The sequence below is a fragment of the Antechinus flavipes genome, chromosome 3 (assembly GCF_016432865.1).
Source record: "Antechinus flavipes isolate AdamAnt ecotype Samford, QLD, Australia chromosome 3, AdamAnt_v2, whole genome shotgun sequence".
Taxonomy (NCBI): domain Eukaryota; kingdom Metazoa; phylum Chordata; class Mammalia; order Dasyuromorphia; family Dasyuridae; genus Antechinus; species Antechinus flavipes.
The window spans coordinates 588,670,981-588,696,321 of NC_067400.1; the positions used below are offsets into that span (position 1 = coordinate 588,670,981).

The 25,341-nt window shown below is 43.0% G+C and overlaps 1 protein-coding gene and 1 long non-coding RNA gene across 4 annotated transcripts in view; one reads left to right on the forward strand and one right to left on the reverse strand.

The window, feature by feature from the left end:
- The window catches only part of LOC127555806 (uncharacterized), a 583,775-nt gene that overhangs the window by 547,151 nt on the left and 11,283 nt on the right, over window positions 1–25,341 (forward strand). The window lies entirely within an intron of this gene.
- Window positions 1–25,341, reverse strand: part of LOC127555802 (protein-arginine deiminase type-1-like) — a 52,665-nt gene that overhangs the window by 3,041 nt on the left and 24,283 nt on the right. The window contains exons 2-14 of one of the 3 annotated variants that reach the window (XM_051988411.1): window positions 24,092–24,272; window positions 22,504–22,576; window positions 21,319–21,380; window positions 17,803–17,920; window positions 17,544–17,669; window positions 16,571–16,746; window positions 16,139–16,239; window positions 12,134–12,257; window positions 9,501–9,608; window positions 9,162–9,313; window positions 3,593–3,737; window positions 2,285–2,378; window positions 932–1,014 (exon numbers count right to left, since the gene is read on the reverse strand). In XM_051988411.1, the coding sequence (XP_051844371.1) occupies window positions 932–1,014; window positions 2,285–2,378; window positions 3,593–3,737; window positions 9,162–9,313; window positions 9,501–9,608; window positions 12,134–12,257; window positions 16,139–16,239; window positions 16,571–16,746; window positions 17,544–17,669; window positions 17,803–17,920; window positions 21,319–21,380; window positions 22,504–22,576; window positions 24,092–24,272 (1,543 nt within the window). The remainder of the gene's footprint in view (window positions 1–931; window positions 1,015–2,284; window positions 2,379–3,592; window positions 3,738–9,161; window positions 9,314–9,500; window positions 9,609–12,133; window positions 12,258–16,138; window positions 16,240–16,570; window positions 16,747–17,543; window positions 17,670–17,802; window positions 17,921–21,318; window positions 21,381–22,503; window positions 22,577–24,091; window positions 24,273–25,341) is intronic. The other 2 variants (XM_051988413.1, XM_051988414.1) reach the window with 2 other exon arrangements.

A 25,341-nucleotide genomic window follows, 5' to 3' on the forward strand; every position in this document is an offset into this window, starting at 1 on the left:
CTCCCAACATTGATACGTAGTGCTCTCCTCAAAAGTGGCTGGGTCAATAGACAGTAGTCTAGGATCTCTGCTTTCTACTCTCAGTGGGGGGGGGTGTCTCTCATCACACCTCCTCTGCCAAAAATGAGGGCACACTTCTGGCCACTTGCCAAGAGTACAAAGTTTCCTGATTATGGCTCTGTCCTTTGTGGACAGAAGGAAAGCAACTTTACAATTTGACTATAGTTCATTGAATATCTGTGTGGGCACCTTTAACTTTACTCTATGGAAGTTCCCTAAGCTCAGGGGCCACATGTGTCCCTCCTTAAACTGAGAATTCCCTGAAGGCAGGAGATTTTAGAGATGGAATCTATGTCTTCCTTCTTCATACTATAAGGTCTTTGAGATCCTTGAGAGCAGGAATTATGTCACTGTTGGACTGAGAATTCCTGAAGGCAGGAACAGCATCTTCTTCTCCCCCTCCCAAGGCTGGGGATTGAAACCCTGAGTGCAAAACCTGAATCTTCTCCCCACCTCCAGCTGGGGATTCTTTAAGGATCAAATCTATATCTCTCCCAAAGTTTTTCCTCTCAAGTGGATGGCTCTCTCAGGGAAAGACATGTCTCCTTTGGACTACCATGACTGAAGGTTGTCTTTTGTACTTGAAGAGGACCAAAATAACATCATTACGTTAGAGTCGAGTTACAGTGTGTCTGATTGTGGCTGATCAAACCAATACGAGCTCGGAACGCTCTGCCATAAGTCGGACAAAAATAGTCCCCTGTGAACATTTGGACTACCACGTTCCCCCACACTTCCCCCACAAGCCCTCCCAAGTACCCTGGACAGGGCCAGTAAACCCAGCTCGTCAGGAGGAAGATTTCAAGACCCTGATTACTCTTCTCATTCCAAAGAAACCTCTTCTTCCCCACCTCAGTAGTAAGTCCCTCACCTGCGCATAACGATTGTCACTTCTAAGGCTTCTGTCATTCAGCATCTCATCAATGGTTATTTTTTTCTTTCCCCTTTTCAATCCTGCAAGAGAGAGGCCATGAAATCAACTTGGAATCAATTATTTGTTGTTGTTGTTTTATTTTACTTTTAAGGAAGAGAAGAGAGCCTTCAAACTTTAAGCTAGTGAGTTCAACTTAGATTTCTGGCAAAATTCTAGAGCCCACTATTAAAGAGATGGTTTGTGAATGCTTAGAAAAAGATGTGGTGATCATGAAGAGCCAGCAGGTCTGCAATAAGAACAAATCAGCCTCATTTCCTTTCTTTATTTCATAGGGTAACCAAACAGGTGGATCAAGGAAATGCCATAAACACGGTATATTTGGATGTCAGCCAAGCATCTGCCAGTCTTTTCCTTGTGAAAAAGATGGAAAGAGGTGGCTTAGAGAAGAGAGGGAATGAGAACTAGTTGAATGGCTCTGTCCCTTTCTGGGTCTCCAGTCCAATTTTGCAAATATATAAACTAAAATACAATTGTTCTAAGCTCACAAATCCAACTGGAGCACAGCAAGAGAACCCGTGTCTCAGTGTTTCCATCTTCATTTCATCACTTTCCCCATATTCATTGATGCATTCCATTCTAGCTTCTTATTTGCTCTTCTCTCCTTCTCTCCTTTCCAGTTTATAATACTTTCTCACTCTAGACCTTTTCATCTTTTGTATAAGAAAAAGAACATCAAAGAAAAAAGACTCTCTTCCATTTGGGAAATAGCATAACCCAGAAGATCTGAGTTCAGATCTTGTCTCAGACATTTTCAGGCCAAAATATCAATTGAGATCTTTTTGTATCTGGAATTTTGAGATGAGATTCCTATTTTCCAAATTTTTCAGACAGCACAGCAATCACCTGTGTTATCTCTTTTAGTCTCTTGGAGTCTGACTTCTCTCTTCTGTAAAAGGAGTGGGTCAAAGTTGATGGCCTTTAAGATCCCATCAGGTCTCCAAGCAATCAATGGTGCTGTGATCTTATGATTCTGGCTTTGCTATGTAGGAAGGCAACTAGAAGTTCTGGGTTTTAATTCCTCAAAGGGTCACTGATAGTCTTAGGGTTTCAGGCAAGTTAACTAGCTTCTTTGTTCCACAGATCCCTACTCCTGTAAAAGGAGAATCATCACCCCTCACTCCCAAACAGGGATGTTTGAGGAATTAATTAAAGTTTGTTCCACATCCCAAGAGATCTTTAGATGCAGCTGGTATGTTAATGTTGGACCCAGTGATTAAGTGATGTTTATGAAACACAAAGAGATCAAAAGATGAAAGAGACAAGATATGATTACGTTTAATAGCAACTCACCTTCAAATTGGGCGGCAGTCCCATAGCCCTCATCCTTCTTTTCCTGAAAGAGTTTGAAGCAAGCATCGGGGCTAGCCAGTAGCAGCCGGAAACCCTGCCAGGGAAAGAGGACACCTTAGTCACAGATTTATAATTGGAGAAAGCACTTAAAACCAAGAATGTTTGAACTGGGAGGAGCCTTAAAACATAAAATGTCAGAGCTGGAAGGGATATTAGAGTATGTAATATCAGAGCTGGGAGGAGCCTTAGCAAATGGAATGTCAGAATTGGGAGGGCCTCAGAACACAGGATGTCAGAGCTGGGAGGGCCCTTATAACACAGGATGTCAGAACTGGGAGGGCCCTTAGAATACAGGTGGTCAGAGCTGGGAAGACCCTTAGAACCCAGGAGGTCAGAGCTGGGAGGACCTTTAGAACACAGAGTGTCAGAGCTGGGAGGGTCCTTAGAATCCAGGATGTCAGAGCTGGGAGGACCCTTAGAACACAGAATGTCAGATCTGGGAGAGTCCTTAGAACACAAAATGTCAGAGCTGGGAAGGATCTTAAAACATAAGATATTAGAAGTAGAAGAGTCCTTTCAAGTGAATTTAGCCCAACTTCTTCAATTTACAGAAGGGAAAACTGAGGCTCAGAGAGCAGTGACTTGCCCAAGATCATAAAAATAATAAGTAAGGGTCCTCAAAGGAAGATCCTTCTAAAAAACCTAAGCTCAGAATTTTTTGGCCAAAGGCAAATCTCTGAGAAAACCCAGAAATCTTCCCCTCCATTATTGCAGAATGCAAGAGAAAAGTTTGCTTTAACATCTTATCTCCTGTAGGAAGCCTTCCATAATTGCCATCACCTTGCTCTGTTTCCCCATTTGCTGTGGTATCAGAATCATGAGTGGACAGTAAGCAAATTCAGTAGAAGGTGGGAGCAATGTAGAGGGCAGTTCACCATAGATCCATTTGCATCAGAAGATAGAGTGGATTGCATGGACAATAGTCCCCAACTTTTAACCACCAGCTGGTAGAAAATGAGGGGAAGGCGGGCCCAAAGACAGTTAAGAGCAACAGGATGTGTGGATAGGACTTGGTGAAGGGCCAGGAGTAGTTTTGGCAAAGTGATAAAGGATTATAGAGGATCTTGAGACAAAAGCAGGAAATATGACTTATGGGTTTCAGCACCCTGGACAAAGCCCCACTAACCCAGCCTTGGTTACTGTTCTGGAATACATAACTTGATGCTCTTTTATTTAAATTTACCACTCTACAGTTACATGATAATCATCCAAGCTGAGGAGGGAAATAAGCGGCTCGGGACACTGTACCTTCGGTCCAGGGGCAGGAACAAAGCTGAGGAACTCATCCACGTGGCCCACGCTTAACCAGTCAGAATAGAGTTCCACGGGGGACTGTACCTTCTGGGCATACAGAAAGTTCCGGACGACCTTAGCCATCCGGCGGCCACCTGACCTAGCACCCAAAGGAGACAGATCATTGTCACAGCAAAGCAGAACAGGGGAGAATTCTGCCAACCTAGAGAAGGTTACCTAATGTAGTGGTACTTCCAAAGACATCCACCTTGTGATTGTTATCACCTTTGTCTTTTTCTCCCTGAAAACTCCACCCAAAATCATAAGCCCCATGCCCAAGACCATGAGACCCGACACCATCACTTGGGCATTTTGTTCCTTGTTGATTCAATAGCTCATTCACATTCATTCTTCCCCTTCTTTTCTCTTTAATTTTCTTTTCCCATTTCTCCCTTCTGTCCTTATTTCTTTTCTCCTCTCCTCTCTTTGCTCTGATTTGTCATTGTTTTTACTCCCCTCCTCATCTTTTCTAAAAGTCTTCTCTCCAGAAAGAGAATCAGATAACTAGGTGACATAATGGATAGACCACTGAGTCTGGAGTCAGGAAAACTTGAGTTCAAAGCCAGCCTCAGATATTTACTAGCTATGTGACCCTGGACGCATCACTTAATCTGTCTGCCTCAGTTTCCCCAACTGTAAAATGAGAATAATAGTGCCTCCCGGAGTTGTTATGAGGACAGTACCTAGCACATAGTAAGGTGCTTAATAAATATTTGTTTTCTTTCCCCTCTTTCAAAGCTCCTCTCCCCTCAGCTCCTCTCTTTTTTCCCCCAAAGAGAACATGATATAAGAAGAGAGAAAATGTGAGATGGAGGGAAAGATTACTCTCAGAATATCTGGAAACTCAAATAAAGAAGAGAAAAACATTTACCATAGAATAGAGGTGGGTAATCTCACCTCAGAGAGGGAGACTAACCGACAGGCTAAATTCACCTGACCAAAATTCACCTGACCTGGGATTTTGTCTTAGGTAAGGAGGTAATGGTAAGACCAGACCAGAGGGAGCAGTGTGACAGAAGCCAAAACAGAAAGACCAGGAGAAGACATGGAGGGGTTCTGTGGGAAATGGAATGCGATCCAAACCATTATGATATTTTATTCTTTGAAATGAATTCATTTAACTGTAAATAGTTGCTAAACAAGTTTAGGTGGGTGTATTGATTTTCCAGATTGTTTTCAGTAAAACATTTAAAAATATTTCATGCTAAAATTTTAGAGTAAATATGTCTTCTTTAGGCTAAAGAAACAATATATCTCATAAAAGAAAAAAGAAAGGGAGAGACAAAGGAAGGAAGGGAGGAAGAAAGAGAGTGAGAAAGGATGGGAGGAAGGAAGGAGAGAAGAAAAGAAAAAAGAGAGGGGAAGAAAGGAAGGAAGAAAAGAAGGGAGGGTGGGAGAGAAAGAGGGAGAAAGGAAGAAAAGAAGGAAAAAGGAAGGAAAGAAGGAAGGGAGATAAAGAGGAAGGGAGGAAGAAAGAAAAAAGAAAAGAAAAAGAGAGGGAGAAAGGAAGGAAGGAAGGAAGAGAAGGATGGAAGGAGGGAGAAAGGAAAGGAGGGAAGGTATGGAGGGATAGAGAGAGGGAGGAAAAAAGGAAGAAAAAAAGAAGAAAGGAAAGAAGGAAGGAAGGAAAGAAGAGAAGGATGGATGGAGGGAGAAAGGAAAGGAGGGAAGGAGGGAGGGAGGAAAGGAAGAAAAAAAGGAAGGAAAATTAAGGGTTGGACCTTGATGATTGAAGAGAAAACGGGTAATCTTTAAGAAATCAACCAGTCCAGCCCCCTCTCTTTAGGAATTCCGGGTATTATTTCCATTTCATGGATGAGCTCAATGAGACTCAGAAAATTTCAGTGATTAGGAAGCAGGCCTACTGCCTCTTGGCTCAGCGATTTTATCTGTGAAGCTTAAGTGTGTCTAAGAATCTAAGATACTGAACTGCATGGAAAACAGAAACAAACACGGAATCCTCCAAATAGAGTTCTCCTCTGACAACCCATCACTAAAAGATGCCTTGTAGGTTAAGGGGCGGAGCTGTCCCCAGGACCCGGATGCTAGGTCCAGGACTGGTCACTTCTCTCCTATAGAAGCCTCCACCAGAGGGAGCACACGTTCAAAGAATCAGCTCTTGGAGAGATCCTAGACTATCAGATGGAAGAGCCTTCAGAATATAGATTGTTAGAAATGGAAGAGAACTTGAAATATAGAATAATATAGGTGGGAGAACAGAGGATGTCACAGCTGGAAGATAACTTGGAACAGAGAATTAGAGCTAAAGAAGTCTCTAGAGGTCTCCTCCTCCCTTCATCCCTGAAAAGTTCAAAGAAGAGAAATAATTGGGCTAAAGTCATGAAAAAGTTAGCCCCACAGCCAGCAGTAGACCTGCTCAGGAGTCATGACTGATCTTTCTCCTGCACCCTAACTCCTCTCACAGACAGCACAACACGGGACAACGGGCAGAGACACGATGGCTTTGGGGGGATGGATGGATAAGAAGACCTAGGACAGAAAGCAATGATTGTGAGATCCCTGGAAAACCTGTCCTGGAATGACAAGGACTCATATCTCAACCACTTCATACTTCATACCTTTGTTATATTACATTATATTATATTTTTTAAAGTACTTGTTATCTTCCCCATTAGAATATAAATTCGTTGTGTAAAGGGCATCTTTCCTTCTTTGTACTTGAACCCTGTTCCTAGCACAGTCCCTGGAACATAGTAGGCAATCTCTTCCCCATTTCTCATAGTAGGGTTTCTTTCTCTGGGAGTGGATAAATGAGCTCTTTGGGGCTCAACCCAACCCCCCACACTCCCAGTGGGGAAGGTTGATGGGCAGCCCTGAAATCTCTACCACAAATCCTCATCCTCATCCCTCCACGCATCTCACCATAGGGCTTATACCCCAAGCTTCTCTTTGGGATATCATTTCTGCCTTCCCCCCAAAACAAACAACACCTTCATATGACAGGTTCAGAAAGAACCCAGTAGGGACCAAACAGTCCATCACGTGGGTTGTGGCTCTCTAGGGTTTTCTGCCACTGGATTTCAGAATCAAGCCACAATGTGAATGTTTTAGATATGAATCACCAAATAGGTTAGTGCTCTGCTCCTGACCTTGTAAACATGGCAGCAGCTCAGCCCTGAGTACCCTAGCTACGCTGCGTGGATCTGGTCTAAAGCCAGAAAAAGGCTCCCACCCAGTCCAGTCCAGGAGACTGGAAATGAAAGAGCTCTTCGGGTTCCTGGACTCGGTCTCTCAATCTCTTTGAACTCAGAACTACCTGATCTCTCTGCTTCCAGATTCTAATGCTGGAGAGCACAGTGACGACAGGGCCAGCCCTTAGCTCTGTTTAACTTTACAGGGACATGTGTTCAAATAGCCATTATCTTTGGGAAGGACTTTGTTAGGGGCTGCACAGATCCCTCCCACAGCACACCCCATTCCATGGGAGCCAGGAGGTGGGTGGGTGTCCCTTTGCTGGAGCCCTCTGGAGGTTCCCATTGAGAACACATAGGTGATATTCAACCTGAGGGGTGGGGCAGAGATTGTTTAAGCCCCCAGAGCCTTGTTTTCTGACAGATTCAAATCAGTAGGGTTCTTGTTTGATCACTTCTGTCATTCTGGCATCTTAACCAACCACTCAATCATCCTAAATTGGTCCCGGGCTGGGAGAATTCTGAGCAGTATCCCAGTAACATTTGCCTATGGCCAAATAGACCTTCGTGAAACCCAAGGATCATTAAGCAAGAAGGAATGGATGAGTATCTTCCCCTTCCTTTATCCAAGGCTGCCCAATAGCTCTCCCACCTACTGAGCCAACAAGATTACTGCTTTCATTACACACATGTGTGCATTTGCACACACACACACACACACACACACCACACACACACCATTTTCAGGACAACACTACCTTTGTTGGTAACATACATAACACTTCCAGTGGGAAATTCCCTAAAGCTAGCCCAAAATAGATCGCCTTACAAAAATGCTAGAAAAGGAACATTAGGACTTAGAATGTCAGAGCTAAAAGGAAATCTTAAAACAATATCAGAAGCAAAAAAAAAAAAAAAAAGACAGACCCCAGAATGTCTGAACTTGGGAAAGACCTTAAAAAAGAATTCCAGAGCTCTTAATGGTCTTAGAAATAAAATGTGAGAGTTAAGAGGGGCTTTAGAATGGCAAATATCAGAATGTGAAAGGAAGTTAGAACACAATGCCAGAGCTTAAAATATAAAATGTCAGAGAGGGGAAAGAACCTTAGGACACAAGTTTGTAAGAGCTGAGAGGAACTCTTAAAAGATATCAAAGTTAGAAGCTATCTTTTTAATTTTTTTTTAGCTGAGGCAATTGGGGTTAAGTGACTTGCCCAGGGCCATACAGCTAGGAAATGAGTGTCCAAGACCAGATTTGAACTCAGGTCTTCCATTCTCCAGAGCTGGTGCTCTATCTACTGTACCATCTAGCTACCCCTAGAAACTATCTTAGAACATAGAATGTATGAACTTTTAGAATGTGGAATGTTAAGACTAGGGGACCTTAGAATGTAGAATAACAGATCTAGAAGGAAACCTTAGAATATACAACATCTGTCCGAGTGGTAAAGTCTTTAGGACATAGAATGCCAGAGCTACTCTTTTAAATCTGAGCACCGCATTTCGAGAGGTGGGAGAACATGGGGGGAACCAGGACACTGATAATGCTAGGAATTATTTTATGTATGGGGTAGGGAGAAATGGAGACATCCGGCTTGTACAAGGCTGGGATAATATTTGAGGGGCGAGCTTGCGAAAGGTGTATCTTCTACTATCATCATCATCCTCATTAGCGCTAAAGAGAGCTTCAGGGTTATGAAAGTGACTTGTCTTGGATCACATGGATTTGAATCCAGTTCTTCTGACTCCAGACAAGGACCATGCTCTCCCACTGTATGACATCGCCATGAGCTGGGCTCTATGACTCCAGAAGAAGATCCTGGACCAACAGCAGATGTTTTAGGGAGAGCTCTGATTGTAAGAAAACTCTCCATCGAGCTGAAATCTACCAATGGATTGTGTTGCTTTGGGAAAAAATGTCCCAGAGCCATTCAAGTGCAAGATGGGTAACTCTTGACTGGAGCTGTGATTGAAGAATTCTTGCTCTGAGAGAGGGGTTGGTCTAAAGATTCTATTTTATATATATATATAATTTTGTGATTCTAAGCTTCTGAATTCTAAAATACAATGACTATGAAATGTTATTATTTTAAAGTCTACAACACACTCTTTCCAATCTTCTAAATCCCAAGATTCTATGACCTTACTCCCTGTGCAGTCTCGATTAAGCCAGCTTGCGCCTCAGTTTCCTCATCTGTGCATCTGGGTTGGTCTAGATAACCACTAAGGTCCCTCACAGTTTTAGATTTCTACCATTCTCTGCTTAGCTTGATTACCCTGACTTAGGGTTTGGTGCTGGTTGAAGAGAGTTATGGGTAGTCCCATCCCTTATCCCCTCCCCTCCTCATTCTGCCCCAGGGCCACCCCCTTACTTGGGGAAGCTGCTCCCAATGAGGATTCTGCCCAGTGGGTACTCCTTCCCCTTGACAGTGACAGGCGGGCTGACATCTAGGTTTCCAAAGGAGTCAAGGCTGGAGACACCGCCATGCGCAGGCTCTCGGGTCACATAACCAAAGTCAGGGCCCTGGGGAGAGAGGGGGGACAGTCAGGGGAGGGAAATGGGACAAGGAACAAAGGGGAGAAACTGCAGACGCCTCTGCTGAGTCTCCGTCCTTGAAGTGAGCCTCTCCCTTGTATTGAGCCTCCATCCCTGGAACATGCATCACAGAATACCTCAATCATCCAGAATGGGTTAGGACCCCTGCACATACCAGGATCCTCTTAAAGGGAAATTCCTTCAGCCCTCTGTTCCGAGGAGAATCAAAGACAACCGGAAAAGCTTTGTGAGGTGCTTCTATGTAGCCAAACTCCATTTCATCCTGAGGAAGTGGGAGGCAGGAACAAATCCAATTATAGTCACACCATGGTCAGATAGATGTTAAGGTGTAGTGGGAAAAGCACTGGTTTTGAAGTCAGAGGATATGAGTTCAAATCCTACCTCTGCCACTTATTACCTGTGCAACTTTGAACAAGCTCCTTCAACTCACCGGGTTTCAGTTTCTTCATCTATAAAATGGGTGCATTGGAAGATTCTCTAAGGGCCCTTCCAATTCTGGATCACTGTCACTGACCCAATGAAATCACTCCCACTTCTAGAATGCTTTGAGGTTACAAAACACTTTTCTCACAAGATAACGGAATCCTAGATCAAGAGTTGGAAGGGACCCAAGAGCTTGTCTGTTCCAAGTCTCATATTTTACAGGTAAGAAAACTTAAAGAGTTTTAAGTAAAACTTAAAAGAGCTTAAGGATTACATTGGCAATAATTGGTAAAAATAAATAAATAAATAAATGAATTGGTTTAAAAAAAAAAAAAGAATTTGAGCCCAGGTTCTGGGGCAGCTAGGTGGTCCAGTGGATAGCGTGCTTAGAGTCAGGAAGACTTCTTTCCCTGAGTTCAAATCCAGCCTCAGACTATTACTAACTGTGTGACCCTGACCAAGTCACTTCACCCTGTTTGTCTCAGTTTTCCCATCTGTCAAATGAGTTGGAGAAGGAAATGGCAAGTCAGTCCAGTATCTTTGCCAAGAAAACCCCAAATAGTCACGAAGAGACAGACAGTATTGAATAACAGCAACAACAAACCAAATCTTGCCATTGTGCCACTGTATCTCAATTCAACAAATGCTGATCAATCACTTATGTGTAAGATATTGTGCTAGAGCCTTGAGATACCTGAAATATTTAATGAAATTGTGATTTTCTCGAGAGTTAGGAACTCAAAACTTAGTAGGCACATTGAGGCTAGGTAATGGATCAAGAGTCATGTGGCTCGTAAATGGCTGGGGAAGGGACGTCATCCTCTCCTCCTCGCCCCCCTATTAGTCCTGGCAATACCAAGACAAAGACATTACAACGCTTGCCTTCAGAGGGAAGTTGGAGAAGTGGGGCTCTGCCGAGGGTCACCCAGCTTGTTGCTTGCTGCTGAATCGCTTCAATCATGGCCCCCGTTGGGGTTTTCTTGGCAGAGATATTGAGTGCTTTGCCATTTCCTTCTCGAGCTCATTTGACAGATGAGGAAGTTTTAAAGACTAGACTTGAACCCAGATCTCCCAGTGCTTTTTCCATTATAGTATATGAAGGGAAGGCGGGAGGATCCCTGGCTGGGGCTCAGGATGTGGGATAAAAACCAGTCGGGGAGAGCCTGAGTTTGTGTGGACGCAGGTTAAGTGAGAACTCTGCTATCTAAAGGCAGCGAATGGGGTCAGAGTTGGGACTTGTGGACCAGAGGAGAGCAAGACAAGGGGGAGAGGGATAGAAACAACATAGTTCCCATTGACCCACTGGCCCCAGAAGCCCTGAACCCCAACTTTCTTTGGGAAAGGGGGTGGGGGAGAAGTACCCAGACCAATAATTTTACCAGCATAGAAATTCCCAATGTGGGAACTCTTTCCATCCACGGAGATCAGAAACTGCTCTGTGACTTACTCAGGAGTTAACTACAAGGACACTTAGAGGTACTTGTATCCATGGTGCCCTGACTCCAAGGCTGGCCCTCCATCCACTCTACCAACTTTCCTCTCTCACACTAGCTTAACAAAAGCCATTTTGGGAAGACAAGGGCATATCTTGAGACCATACAGTTTACTTTTCCCATAGAAGTCATATAGAGTCAGAACTATTCTCCTCCATTCCTCCCCTTACCCCACCCTTAGCTGGCTGGGTCAATCCCCCAAAAGTCAAATGTTTGCAAGTGCAATCAATGGTAGGAAAAAGTCTCAAAGAGCCAACTTTGGTCTCTCCCTCTCTGTCTCTCTCTCTCTCTGACTCTGTCTCTCTCTCTCTGTCTTTATCTCTGTCTCTCTTTCTCTCTCTGTCTTTCTCTCAGTCTCTCTGTCTCTCTCTGACTCTGTCTGTTTCTCTCTCTCTGTCTCTCTCTCTCTGTCTCTGTCTTTATCTCTGTCTCTCTTTCTCTCAGTCTCTCTGTCTCTCTCTGACTCTGTCTCTCTCTGTCTTCTCTCTCTGTCTCTGTCTTTATCTCTGTCTCTCTTTCTCTCTCTGTCTTTCTCTCAGTCTCTCTGTCTCTCTCTGACTCTGTCTGTTTCTCTCTCTCTGTCTCTCTCTCTCTGTCTCTGTCTTTATCTCTGTCTCTCTTTCTCTCAGTCTCTCTGTCTCTCTCTGACTCTGTCTCTCTCTGTCTCTCTCTCTCTGTCTCTGTCTTTATCTCTGTCTCTCTTTCTCTCTCTGTCTTTCTCTCAGTCTCTCTGTCTCTCTCTGACTCTGTCTGTTTCTCTGTCTCTGTCTCTGTGTCTCTGTCTTTTTCTTTCACACACACACACACACACACACACACACACACGCTGTCATGGGTTGCTCCTCGTGATTTATCCTTTCACCCAGGTTACCTGGATCCAGCGATCATTTCGGTTATCCACCAATGGACAGATGATCAGTTGACACTTAGCTCTCAATGTCAAGTAGGTCATAGCATCAAGAAATTCAGCCTGGAATGATTCTCGCTCCACAAGACTGAGAATGGACCAAGAAGGAAGAAATGTCGAATCAAAGACTATTAATAAAACTCTTGTCACATTTGGCTACCAAATCCACCCCAAAAAGGATCTTCCAGTTGTTAACCTACTCGAGACAAGGAGAAGGCCAGACTCAAATCAGAAGCAAGAGTCCCAAAGCACAGGGACAAGGATGAGATTTGTTGTATTAAAAAGGGAAAGTTGTCCTGTTCCATCAATGGCTTGTGGATAAAAAACATAGCCTATGGAATCATAGAATGTCAGAGGTGGGAGGAACCTTAGAACACAGACTGTCAGAACTGAGACGAGCCTTAGAACCCAGGATGTCAGAGCTGGGAGGGCCCTTAGAACCCGGGATGTCAGAGCTGGGAAGTCCTTAGAACCCAGGAGGTCAGAGCTGGGAGGGCCCTTAGAACCCAGGAGGTCAGAGCTGGGAGGGCCCTTAGAACCCAGGAGGTCAGAGCTGGGAGAGCTCTTAGTGCCCAGGATGTCAGAGCTGGGAGGGTCCTTAGAACATAAGATGTCAAAGCTCGGAAAGAACCTGAATGCATAGAACATGAAATATCAGAACTGAGAGGACCCTCAGAAAATAAAATTTCAAAGCTTGGAGGGGCCTTAGAACATAGAACATTAAAAATAAAACATTTCGAAGATAAGATGTCATGGAATCAATATCCATATTATAATGTTGTGTCTAAGTTTATATATGCATTAGAGGAGAGTCCTAATTTTCAATCATTCATTCAAGTAGCATTTATTAAACACTTATTCTATGCAAGACATTGTAGACTTTAGGGGAAGATAGTTCTTGCCCTCAGAGGGCTTATAAGTTAATAAATCATAAAATGTACATAAAATTTTATTTACAAAAATTGTCCAATTACTATTTCTAATATTTATAGAATCATTTCAAAAGTAATGAAAAAGGCATCCTGGCTTTACAGTTGCATGGGAAACAATTCTAGTATTTCTCCAATGCGACTAATACTAGTTTATGGTTTTGGAAATATATATTTAACTTGTTTTTTTAAATTTGAAAAAAATATTTTCAAAATTTTCTATGGCTTTGTGAGATATAGCATAAATAAGGGCTGTCATTTGTCATTTTCTGCATTTATTTAAAAAAAATAAGATTTCAGAGCTAAAAGAAACTTTAGAAAATAGAAGGGAGGGAAAGTAGAATATAGGCTATTGGAGTTGGAAGAGAATTTCCTCATATTTAAAGAGATTGTCCTGAGGTCAGGAAAGGAAGTGATTTTCAAGGCAACAGGTAGTCAATGGCAAAAGTGGAAGCCAGGGCTCTTGGCTGCCAAAGACCAAACCAACCTGCGTGATCACTCCCTTCATCTCTGACATGACAGGAGTTTTGCCTTAAGCTCTAACCGCTTTTACCTTGTGATCTGGGGAGGACTTCTGATAGTCAGCCCTGCTGAGCCTACAAACAGGCTCCCCGGATAAATCTTATTCTCCAGGCTGGAGGCAGGGACTGTGACTCACGGAAGCAAAGGAAATGATTGGGCTCGGTCCAAACAGACATCGAGACCAGAACCAGGGAATGAGACTCAGAAGCACTAGCTGACTCATCTTCTGCCAGAACCAAAGGCCCAAGCACCAGCTCCTGTGTGAGGGAGCTCCTTTTGTTTTCCATTCTTTCAGATCTCCCGAGAGAGAGGCTGCTCAGGCTCCCTCTCTTGTCCCTCTGAACAGGGCCCGAGGCTTTGTTTGGAGTTTATCTGAAGCTCTCCTTTCAACAGAAACAACCAACCTCCCACAATTAAGTGCTTCTGGGATCTCATGCAAATAGCTCCGCTGCTGTTGGCCTCAGTTTCCCCATCTGTTAACTGAAGAGCAGGGGTTCTTAACTTTGCTGTGTCATGGACCCTGTGGAAGTCTGGGAGAAGCCTATAGCCCCCTTCTTAGAAGAATATATTTTTTTAAGGTTTTAGCTATCATTGTTTTATTTTACAATATATACTTAATTTGACACTTGGATACTTTGATGGAGCTATGTTTTCATTCTTGTGAATATTTCCACCAATCTATGACATATATGACATAAATGACAATCCATTCATCCTCTCTTTACATCCTCTTCCTGTGATTAGATTAGATTCTCTAGCTTCTCATCCTCTGTGATTAGAAGAATATTTTAGAATAACTGAAAGAAATACTTAATTTAGGAAAAGGTTTATGAAAAATAAAAATGGATCCCCCCCAAGTTCATAAACCTTCTGAAATCCATATATCCCGTGGTCCCATTTTAAGAAAAATGATCTCTTGTGTTCCTTCCAGTTCTATCCATTTATAACTCCCGATTTAGGAAAGACTTTAGTATTGATAATTTGACACTTGCCCCCAATCCTTTACTTCTACTATCTCCTCTCTTTTACTCATCATCCATCCATAAAAATCTTCCCAACACACATCCCTGACCAGTCACTACCTTGCTAAAAAAACTTCAATTTTTCCCTATTACCTCTAAATTCATTAGAAAGGCATTTAAAATCCTTCACAGTACAGTCCCTGCTATCTCCCCAACCTGACAGCCCACCTGGAACCTCCTTGCCTTTCCCCATATTGGGAATACCCAGTATTTCTAAATTTTTTTATTTCTGAAAATCCCTCAATTCATGGAAGGTTCCAATCATGTTTCACTTTCTAAAAGAAGCCTCTTTTGAATCCCCTTGGCTATGACTGACTCCTCAAATTATCTTATAAACACTCATCTCTTTACAAGCTGTCAACAACAAATAGGAGGGAGTGTTTCGTGGTTGTTTTTTTTTCATATTCCCGATGCTTAGCACACAGTAGGTGCTTAATAAATAGTTTTAACATTTATTTAGTTCTATATTGGCATTTATTCTGTTGGAGATTAGAAAATTTAGCCTCCCCACAAAATGATCACACCAAAAAAAATCTAACTCCAGATGAGAATTCCCAGCCTTCCACAGCTCCATTCCCTCTCCATTCTCCTGCTTCCATACTCACAGGACCCAAGCCATTTTCCAGCTAGATACATATTACCAGCTCTCTGAGGCAGCTAGAGTAGCAGTGGATAGACCACTGGGCCTGGATTAAGGACACCCGAATTTAAATCCAGCCTCAGACACTTAGCTATGTGACTCTGGGAAAGCCACTAAACACTGCTTGCCTCAGTTTCCATATCTGTAAAATGGGGATAATAAAAGAACCTACTTCCCAGGATTGATGTGAGGCTCATTTCACCACTGCTTGCCTCAGTTTCCTCCACTATAAAAATGGGAGTAATAACAGCAGTTCCCTCACAAGGTGCTACAGGGATCAAATGACATAATGTGGTGCTGTGTAAATGTTCATTTCTTTCCTTTCTCTCTGTGTCCTTGATCCTCCTAATCATGGCAATCAGGCTCTACCGCATCCCTAGAACTTCCTTCAGATGATCTCCTCTCCGGTAATCCCAGAAGTGGGGAGGGAGTAAAATGTCACCAGGACAAGTAGGGGCTTAATAAATGCTTACAGAATTGCATAGTTCTCCTGCTTTCAACCCCATGGCATCCCCATCTCCTGGTATATGCACCCTGTGTGTGCTTGAGAGACTCTTCTGTCCAGAATGAGAGTCTCTAGAGGAATTTGGTTCTATAAAACCTTAGAACCCGTGTAGTCCATCCCTTTCACTTTAAGATGACTCCCAGGTTGGGAGCTTGAGGAGCTGGGGAGGGGGTGATACCCTCTGCAGGAGGACTGAGGGAGAAAGGTGACAAGCTGGATTTTGGTGTCCATCCAACTCCAGATGTTTGAAAGGCAGTGGGAGATGCTGCGCTTTGCTTCCCTCCAGATCACACCTAAGGGCAGAGATAGAGAAGAAACCCAGAGTTCTGGGAAAGGAAGGGGTCGCCTCACCTGCACACGTAAACATCCAGGGGCATCTGGGTGTTAGGGGTCATGATCCAGGGGGCCACTCGGAACACCACTGTGTCTGTGAAAATCGGGGTTTCAAGGAGCTGTGGGAACAGATGCAGCGTCCTGACTACTCAGCTGGGAATTGGACTTCAGATTTCTAGTGCCAGGATTTCTCAGTCCCAAAGCCACTGGCTCGTAACTGGATTCCCAGTGAAATTCGGAGTATCATGGATTTCATGCGTGTGTGTCACACACACATGTGCACACACACGTTCTCCTATCTACCCACCCATCCTTAAACAAACCTCCCTTTGTTGGCCAACCAACAGCTCCCAGGTTCTCCTTGGGAAGCCACAGTCATTCCCCTATCTCCCCACCAGCCTCTCCAGCCTTGGATTCCCCAAGGCTGCCCTCCTCCTTGCCAAGCCATACTCCATCTGTGTCCATCAGGGTGATGTCGAAGGAGACCAGTCCAAAGAAATCAGCATCAGGGAAGGCAAGGCCCTCCACATAGAAGGTGATCTCCTGCTCCCCAGGGCCCCGAGCCACGCTGTATGACAATTTGTCGGGTCCGAGGACCCTCTTGTAGTCGGAAATGCGGTTCCCACCTGGGAGAAAATCAAGGAATAAGAGGATCTTTCCTGGGGGCAGGGAGGTGAGTTATCTTGAAAAGTTACCTGGTTGAGGTCCCAGTCACAGCAGGAAAATACGATTAACCAGATTCTGGTCAAAGCAGGAATGGCAACAAAGAAGGCTGATGCAGAGAATAAGTGGCTACATGGCCTATCATTTGTTCCCTAGAAATGAGATTATGCACTGCGGGATCTCAAGCAGTACTTAGGGAGAAAGGCAGGGGAGAGGAAAGGAGGGGGAGAAAGGGGAAAGAAGGAGGGAGGGAAGGTAAGAAAGAGGAAAGGAAGGAGAAAAGAGGAAAAAGGGAAAGAAAGGAAAGAAGGAAGGAGGGAGAGAGGGAAAGAAGAAAGAAGAAGGGAAGAAAGGAAGGAGTAAGGGACTGAAGGAAGAAGGGAGGGAGGAAAGGAAGGAAGAAAGGAAGGAAGTAGGGAGGAAGGAAGGAGGGAAACAAGGGAGGGAAAGAAGAAGGGAAGGAGGGAGAAAAAAAGGAAAGATAGAGGAGGAAGGGAGGAAGGAAAGGAGGGAGGGAGAGAAGGAAGGAAGAAAGGGAGGAAAAGAGAGAAGGAAGGAAGGCAGGGAAGGGAGGGAGGGAAGAAAGGAAGGAGGGAAGGAAGGAAGGAAGGAAGGAGGGAAGGAAGAAGACATTTGGGAAGTAGAGAAAGAGAAAGGAGAGATAAAAGGGAAGCTTCCCTTCTGGGCCATATCTGCACCCATATACAGATTGGCCCATTGATCTGGCCAGCAGGACCATGCTGGGTGACTTCTTCCTCACCTTGGGCATGGAATACCCTCACTTTGTCTGAGTCATTGTGTGACACGTGCAGGACAAGCTTGTGGTTGTCAAAGATCTTATCGGGGCCATTGGTCCAGAGCACCATCTTGGACATATCCTCCAGGTCTGCGGAGATGCAAAGCTTGAGAAGAGTCTCTTGGGACAGTCCCCTCCCCTCTCATGGCAATAACAGGGGCGTGATCTGCAGGATCTCCCCTTTATCCTGCCTGGACTAAGAGGGCTCCCACCCCCCACTTACCTGCCAGGGAATACAAGCGACTATGAGAGTAGTCGACTCCCCCAGGGAGGGGACTATCCCTGTCGCAGTTCACCAAAAGGATGGCCCCGCGGCCCTCTGGACCCCAGCTCCATGTTTTCTGCAGCCAAAGAAATTAAATTCCAGTCAACGACCATTTAGTCAGAGCCTATCAGGCACAAAGCTCTGTATTTGGCCCTGGGAATAATTAGACAAAAATTACCCTTAAGGAACTTAACATTCTTGTGGAACGGAGTTGGAGGAAGTAAGATATTGTCAAGGAGAGGAAAATAAAAGACAAAGATTGACCAAACAAAGGCGGGAAGAGGGACAGAATGTTACAGAGAAATGTGAGGAGGGGAAAGGGCTTTCGGCTGAGGGGCGGAAGGCTTCCTGGAGAAGGTGTCACCAGAACCGGGCTTTGACTCATCTGAGTCTGAGCTGAGGGGAGAGCGCATTTCAGGCAAGTGGACACCATGCAGAAAAGACCATGGTATATTTTGAGTAGAGCATGGAGTATCCCTGAGGTTGGAAAGGAAGACAGGGCAGCTTCTGAAGGTCCTCCAGCATTTGGCAAAGGAGTTTTTATTGCGTCCTTAAAGCAATAGGAAGTCATAGTTTGAATAAACACTTTAGATGGATTCTTATCAAACACGACCTGAAAGGATTGGAGAAGTGGAAGAGGGGAGACAGAGAGACCAAAGGGAAGGCTACAGAAGTCTAGGGAAGACATTAATTGTGGTGGTCGGATTGGGGGACGGGAGCTGGAGAGGGAGGGTCAAAGGAGGGAGAGATGGAGAAGGTAAGATCTCTCTGGCCAGCGCCACTCTCACCCCCATCCTCTTCCCACAACTCGCTGCCCCTGGACTCTGGATTTTAATTAAATGGTTGAGCTGGCACCTAATTTTGCCTGGAACCAGGTCACCACAACACTTCCTGGAAAACTCCTAGCCGTCACCAAAGTTTCCACCCACTCACCCCACCCATCTCCTTCCCAACTTCAAAAGAAAAGCTATATCATCTCCTTATTAGAATATAAACTCTTTGAAGGCAGAGATCCTCTTATGGTACTCACTACAAAGTAAGAACTAGGTGGTGCAGCACAGGACTTTCTGAATTTTTTCCACTTGCAACCCCTTTTCTCCCCCGAAATTTTTTATTTTCATTTTTTTGGTTTTTAATTTTTAAATTTAAATTTTTATTTTTATTTAACTTTTATTTTATTAAATTAATTTTATTAACTATTACTGTTGATTATTAATTAATTAGTAATTGTTAAATGTTAATTTTATTCAATTTTAAATTTAATTTTAAATTGATCTTGGGTATATAGGTATATAAAATCAAACATTTCCTGATAATAAATTCATTAAGAAGTTTAGTTTAAAACAATTCTTCAGTACACATATACTTTTATCATTTATTAAAGGTATAAAAAATAAATAAACAAATACATCCATTTCATTAGTATGAAGATTCATTAGTATGCAGATATGTATCTATCTTTAATAATGATAAATGCATATCTGCATACTAATGAAATGGATGTATTTGTTTATTTATTTTTTTGCTGAGGCAATTGAGGTTAAGTGACTTTCCCCAGATCACACAGCCAGGAAGTATTAAGTATCTGAGGCAGAATTTGAACTTAGGTCCTCCTGACTTCAGGACTGGTGCTCTATCCACTGCACTACCTACCTGCCCCTGTTTGTTTATTTTTACATAAAGAATTAAATCTTAACAAAATATTTGATATCTTTTACTGTTGCCAAATATTTCACTAGCCCCACATTCAGTTATACAACCCCATATAGAGCCCCGACTCAAAATTTAAGAAGCTTTGGTGTAGTGCATAGAGCTCAAGACTCAAACTTGGGTTCAAATCCTGCCTTAAGACATTTATTAGCTGGTAAACCTAGGCAAGTCACATAATACATTTTATTATATTATATATATTATTATAAATATAAATAAATATAATAACAATGTAATAATAACACCTATATTCTGGATTGTTCTGAGAATCAGATGATATATATACATATGTGTATATATATACACACATATATTACATATATATATATATATATATATGTAAAGTACTTTGCAGACCATAAAACACTATATAAATGCTAACTTTAAAAAAAGAAATTTGGATTAACAATTAAATTGGATTAAATTAAATTAAAATTAATTTAAAAAATTAAATTGTTTTAATTTAACAAATTAAAAATAAATTTGGATTTATTTTCTCTTTTCCTAACTACCTCCCTTCACTGCTGAAAAAAAGAAAAACAACACTTACTTTTGTAGCAAATATTCATAGTCAGGTAAAATAAATTCCCAGAGTAACTAAGTCTAAAAATATATCTCTTTCTACACTCTGAGTCCATCTCCTCTTTAACAAGGGATGGAGAGTATATTTCCTCAAACGTTCTCTGGGATTAGGGTTGGTCATTGCATTGGTCAGTGCAATTATGTCTTTTAAGTTATTATAAATAATAATATTAATAACAAGTAATCTCTGAATTAATGATAATTACTAATGGAATTATTTATAAATAATCATGTTTTTTCATTGACGTAAGAAGAATTGTCAACTTATTGGATATGGAAGTTTATGGGGGCAGAATAAATGGAAAAGGGTCAAGGAAAGATGTCCTCACTGGTCCAGGCAAGGGTCAGTGGGGATATCTACCTGCCTTTGAATCTTGGATTTTCCCATATTGGGTTTGCTTAAAGCAAAGCCCCAATGCAAATGGATGAGAATGAGACACTGGATTATACAATTATAAAATGAAGGAGTGGAAGGGCGTGGTGTCCATAATTGTACCCAGTACCCCAGAGGGAATCTTATGAGTTTGGGTATAGCCAAACTATCCTCTCCCTACTGAGCCCTGTAGCTAGATAGCTATCCAGTGAAACAGTGGATGAAGTTCTAGACCTGGAATCAAGAAGTTCAACCTCATATACTTTCCAGCTATTATGTACTTCACCTCGATCTGCCTCAGTTTCCTCACCTGTAAAAAGGGGATAATAATGGCACCTACTCCCTTCTCTCAATCTAGTTAAACAGGGATGAAATGCAGATCTCACAATCCCACCTTTCTCAAATTGGCAGGAATCATATTAGACTTATCCAATGAGGTTACTAACCCAACTGGATGGGATCTTTCTTGGAATCACTTTTCCCATTTTTTTAGTGATATTAATCTTCACTCTTCCATCTATCTCTGCTCCATTTTTAGAAGGGAAAGAAAGGGAATAGATGGGAAAGGTAGGAAAGGGAAGGAAAAGGAACATTTATTAAGCACCTACTATGTACTAGACACTGTGCTGAGCAGTTTACAAATATCATCTCATTTGATCTTGGGGATCAGACATAGGGAGGGTGAAAATAACTGATTCCAGAAATTCCAGTGCCCAGGCCCTGATAGATAGAGATTTATCGTCCCTACCAAAATCTCTGAGAATTTGTTAGAGTTTTCCCCGATCAGGGTAATACTTGGAAAAGTTTACCTTGTCATCTTTGTTCCTCTTTACTGTCCCAGTACGGCCTGTGTCAACATCCAGAGAAACTTCTGAAAAATCACAGAGCAAAGTGACCATTAGCCTCCCTGGAGGCTCTAAGCAGAGGCCCCTGGCACAATGGCATCCTAAACAGTCACATTTTCTGCCCTGCCTTGACACCCCGTTCATACTATGCATTGCCAGAGCATGTCTCTTCCAGAAGGCAATATGGTCTGTGTCCTGGAAACCTGGTAGACCCCTATCCCGTGAGCCATTTTACTTAGTAGTTGGGGCAGGTAGAAAGATCAAAGGCCTAAGATGTCAAACATTTCCCCCCATGGAGAAATTTTCTATAAGAACTGTAACCATGCCCTGTGGGAGCAAGACAAATCAGAGATTTGTCAGCATGTAGTCATTTGATTTTGAGCAAATAATTTTCTCCACCGGGACTCAATTTCCTCAACTGTAAAATGAGCATATTTGACTAGTGATTTCTAAGATCTTCCAGTTCTAACATTCCATATACTCAAGATCCTTTTGACTCCGACATACTGTATTCTAAGATTTCCTTATCATTCTATGACATCTTCTAAGCTCTTCCAGTCTCTGTGTTCTAAAGTTCCTCCAAACTCTGGAATCCTATGTTCTAAGGTAAGATACCTTCTGCTTGTAATAGTCTATGTTCAAAATTCTCCAGTTCTAAAATTTTACTTTCTAAGGTACTTTTTTTCTTCTCACATTTTGTCTTCTAATCTAGGGACCCTCTCAGCTCTGATATTCCATGTTCTAAGGCTCCTTTCAGTGATAATATTTCATATTCTAAGGACTTTCCCAACTCTAACATTCCATGTTCTACAGGCTTTCCCAACTTTGACATTCTGTGTTCTAAGGGACCTCTAGCTCCAAGATGCTACGAATCTATAAACTCTCACCTAATACTCTCACCAGCAAGATTCTACTGATCTATGCCATAATGGGAGGTAGAAAGAGCAGAGAAGACAGGATCTGCTTGGAAGGTCAGGAAACCAAGTATCTTTCTGAATATTACAGAGCAAGTCTAGAGCAAGCCTGAGATCTGAAGCACAAGAAGTTCTAGATCATGTGCTTTGTGGAAGCTTGCGGGATGTCCCAACAGAATAATCATGGAGGCAGGGAAACAAAGAGGCAAAGGGCAAGTGACTCTGGGCTACTTACCAATGGCAGTGAGATGCAGCAGGGCCTGGCCAAGGGCTTGGCTCCCATTCTTCCCATAGTAAGAAACGCGTACCTGTGGAAAGTGGGGCCAGTGCAGTATCAATGCTCCAGGAGGCTTGGAGCAGGCAGAGCAGAGAGACCTGGCTGTGATTGGGCTGCCTGAAGCCACACAGGAGGACCTTAAAGTCTTGGCTTAGATGTAAAAGCCAATCACCTTAGAGGTGTTCGATGAGAGCTCAGAATCAATAGACCAAATGGAAAGTATTGAGTGACCTCACTTTCCCCATCTGTAAAATGAGGAGACTAGACTAGGTGATTTCTAGCTCTGATATCCTGGGTTCTAAGGGATCTCCCAGTTCTGACAATCTGTATTTTAGGGCCCTCCTCAGATCTGAGAAGTCTATATCCTAAGGTCTTCTCCAACTTGATAATTCTGATATTCTGCATTTTGTTGTCTGTAGTGTCCGGACAAGCTTACTGTAGGGTTACAGCCTGAGTCCAGGGTCTAAGAAGAGGAGGGAAGAGGGGGGACTCATGTGGAAGGTCAACCATGGAGTCCATTTATTCCAAATTCTCTCAGCCTCACATACCCTAATACCCTTACATAACCATAGCACACTGCACATGCAGGATCACATAAACAACTTGCTATGATGTGTAGATGACTCTTTGCCGCTTGGTATCACTCTGCTTTAATCACAACACAGGTTGTCATGCCCCCTGACTTCTCAGGAAGACTGGAGAGCCAAACCAGACACTGTCAGCAGGGTTCCTTTTACTGGACTAAAGGGTTCCATACCTCGCCCAGGGTTCCCCACTATCTGTGGCCTTCTACAGTTGTCCCTCCCAAACCCCAAATTCAGATATTCTACTGCTCAGGAAAGAAAGAAGGGAAATTGTAGGAGCAAATTGGTTCAAACAGGAAAGTCTAGAGAACTAGAGGCCCGAGACAGGAAAAGATATATTTATGTTTCTATTTCAATGTGTCAGGTATGTGAGGAGTGCCCACAGTGTATGTGTTCATGTATGTGTATTGTATGTGTGTGTGTCAGAAGATCAAGCAGGTGGATTTCAGGGAAAGCCAATATCCATGTGTTTACAATATCCATAGTATAATAAAGTGTATACATGAGTTTATATGTATATGATTGAGTTTGAAGATATGTTGGGTGGAGGGAGACATTCATATGTATGAGTGTGGGTGTCCATCAATTAATCAATAAGCATATATTAAATGCTTACTATGGACCAAGAACTGTATTAAGTGATGAGGATACAGAGGAAAATGGCAAAGCCTTCCCTGCTCTCAAAAAGCTTACATTCTAATGGGAGAGACAACAAGTAAATGAAGGGGAAACCTAAATGTTCAGTGGGGAAGTGAGAAGGAACATGGAGAATTACGTCATGTACTGGTGGGTATGCCAGTGTGAATATGTGCTTAAGTACGTTGTGAGGGGAAGGTACCTAAGTGAAGATATATGTATTAAGTAGATATATATAGTGAGGAGGTGTGTGTGTGTGTGTGTGTGTGTGTGTGTGTGTGTGTGTATGTAAGAGTCCGGGGGGACTCATGGAGCCTCCTTCTCACCTTGACATCATCAACATTGGTACTGGCGGCCTCCACGGATAGGATGACGTCCACATCAGCATCCAAAGGCCAGCGCTCATCAGCCGGAGGTTCACTCACATTCTTAGGGTCGTATTCCATGTAGATCTGCACCGATGAGCTTCCAGTGACCTTGAAGGTCACAGCTCGTGGTGGTACTGAACTGAACCGTGAAGGAGACAAAAAGAAGGACGTAAGCCAGAAGGCCATCCCAGGGTCTGAGGGCTTCACAATGGAGATAACACTTGGCAACTGGGTATTGGGGAGGGAAGAACACTCATCTCAGCTCACACATCTCCCTAACCAGGTCTCTCTTTGGGACCTCAGTTTTCCCATCTGTAAAATGTAATTGTCATTCCCAAACCCAAGACCATGAGGACCAATTGGGAAGATACAATGGTAGATTTGATGGATACAATGGCTCAGGATGGCTAGTTGTCAAAGCAGATAAATGTTTGTCGATTATGTATAGACACGGCATGGAGAGACTGTGTTTGGAAGGGCTGTGTCCACAATTATGACACTACATTTTCTTTATCCATATCTTTTGTTTTCTTTCTTCCTTCCTTCCTTCCTTCCTTCCTTCCTTCCTTCCTTCCTTCCTTCCTTCCTTCCTGCCTTCCTTTCTTTCTTTCTTCCTTTCTTTCTTTCTTTCTTTCTTTCTTTCTTTCTTTCTTTCTTTCTTTCTTTCTTTCTTTCTTTCTTTCTTTCTTTCTTTCTTTCTTTCTTTCTTTTTGTTGCTGAGGCAATTGGAGTTAAGTGACTTGCCCAGGCTCACACAGATAGAAAGTGCTAAGTGTCTGATGCCAGATTTGAACTCAGGTCCTCCTGACTTCAGGGCTGGTGCTCTATCCACTGTGCCCCCTAGCTGCCCCCCTCCATACTTTTTCACTGTCTCTCCTGGCTGTTCCCCACATCAGGAATGCATTCCCTTCTCACGTCCCCTTGTTTTCCCTGGCTGTCCTCCAGATTCTACTGGAGTTCCACCTTGGTAAGAAACCTTCCCCCACCCTCACTCAAGCCAGAGACTTTCAGATAACCTTTCATTTACGCTGGATATATCTGGCATATTCCAGGTTCTTTACATGATGTCTCTTCCCAATAAAATGTAAGCTCCTCGAAGGCAGGACTGTTCTGGTCTTTTTTGTATCTCTAGCACTTATGTCCAACATATAGTAAGTGATTAATAAAAAGGCAACTAAATGATTCAGTGCAGGGATTGGAGTCCAAAA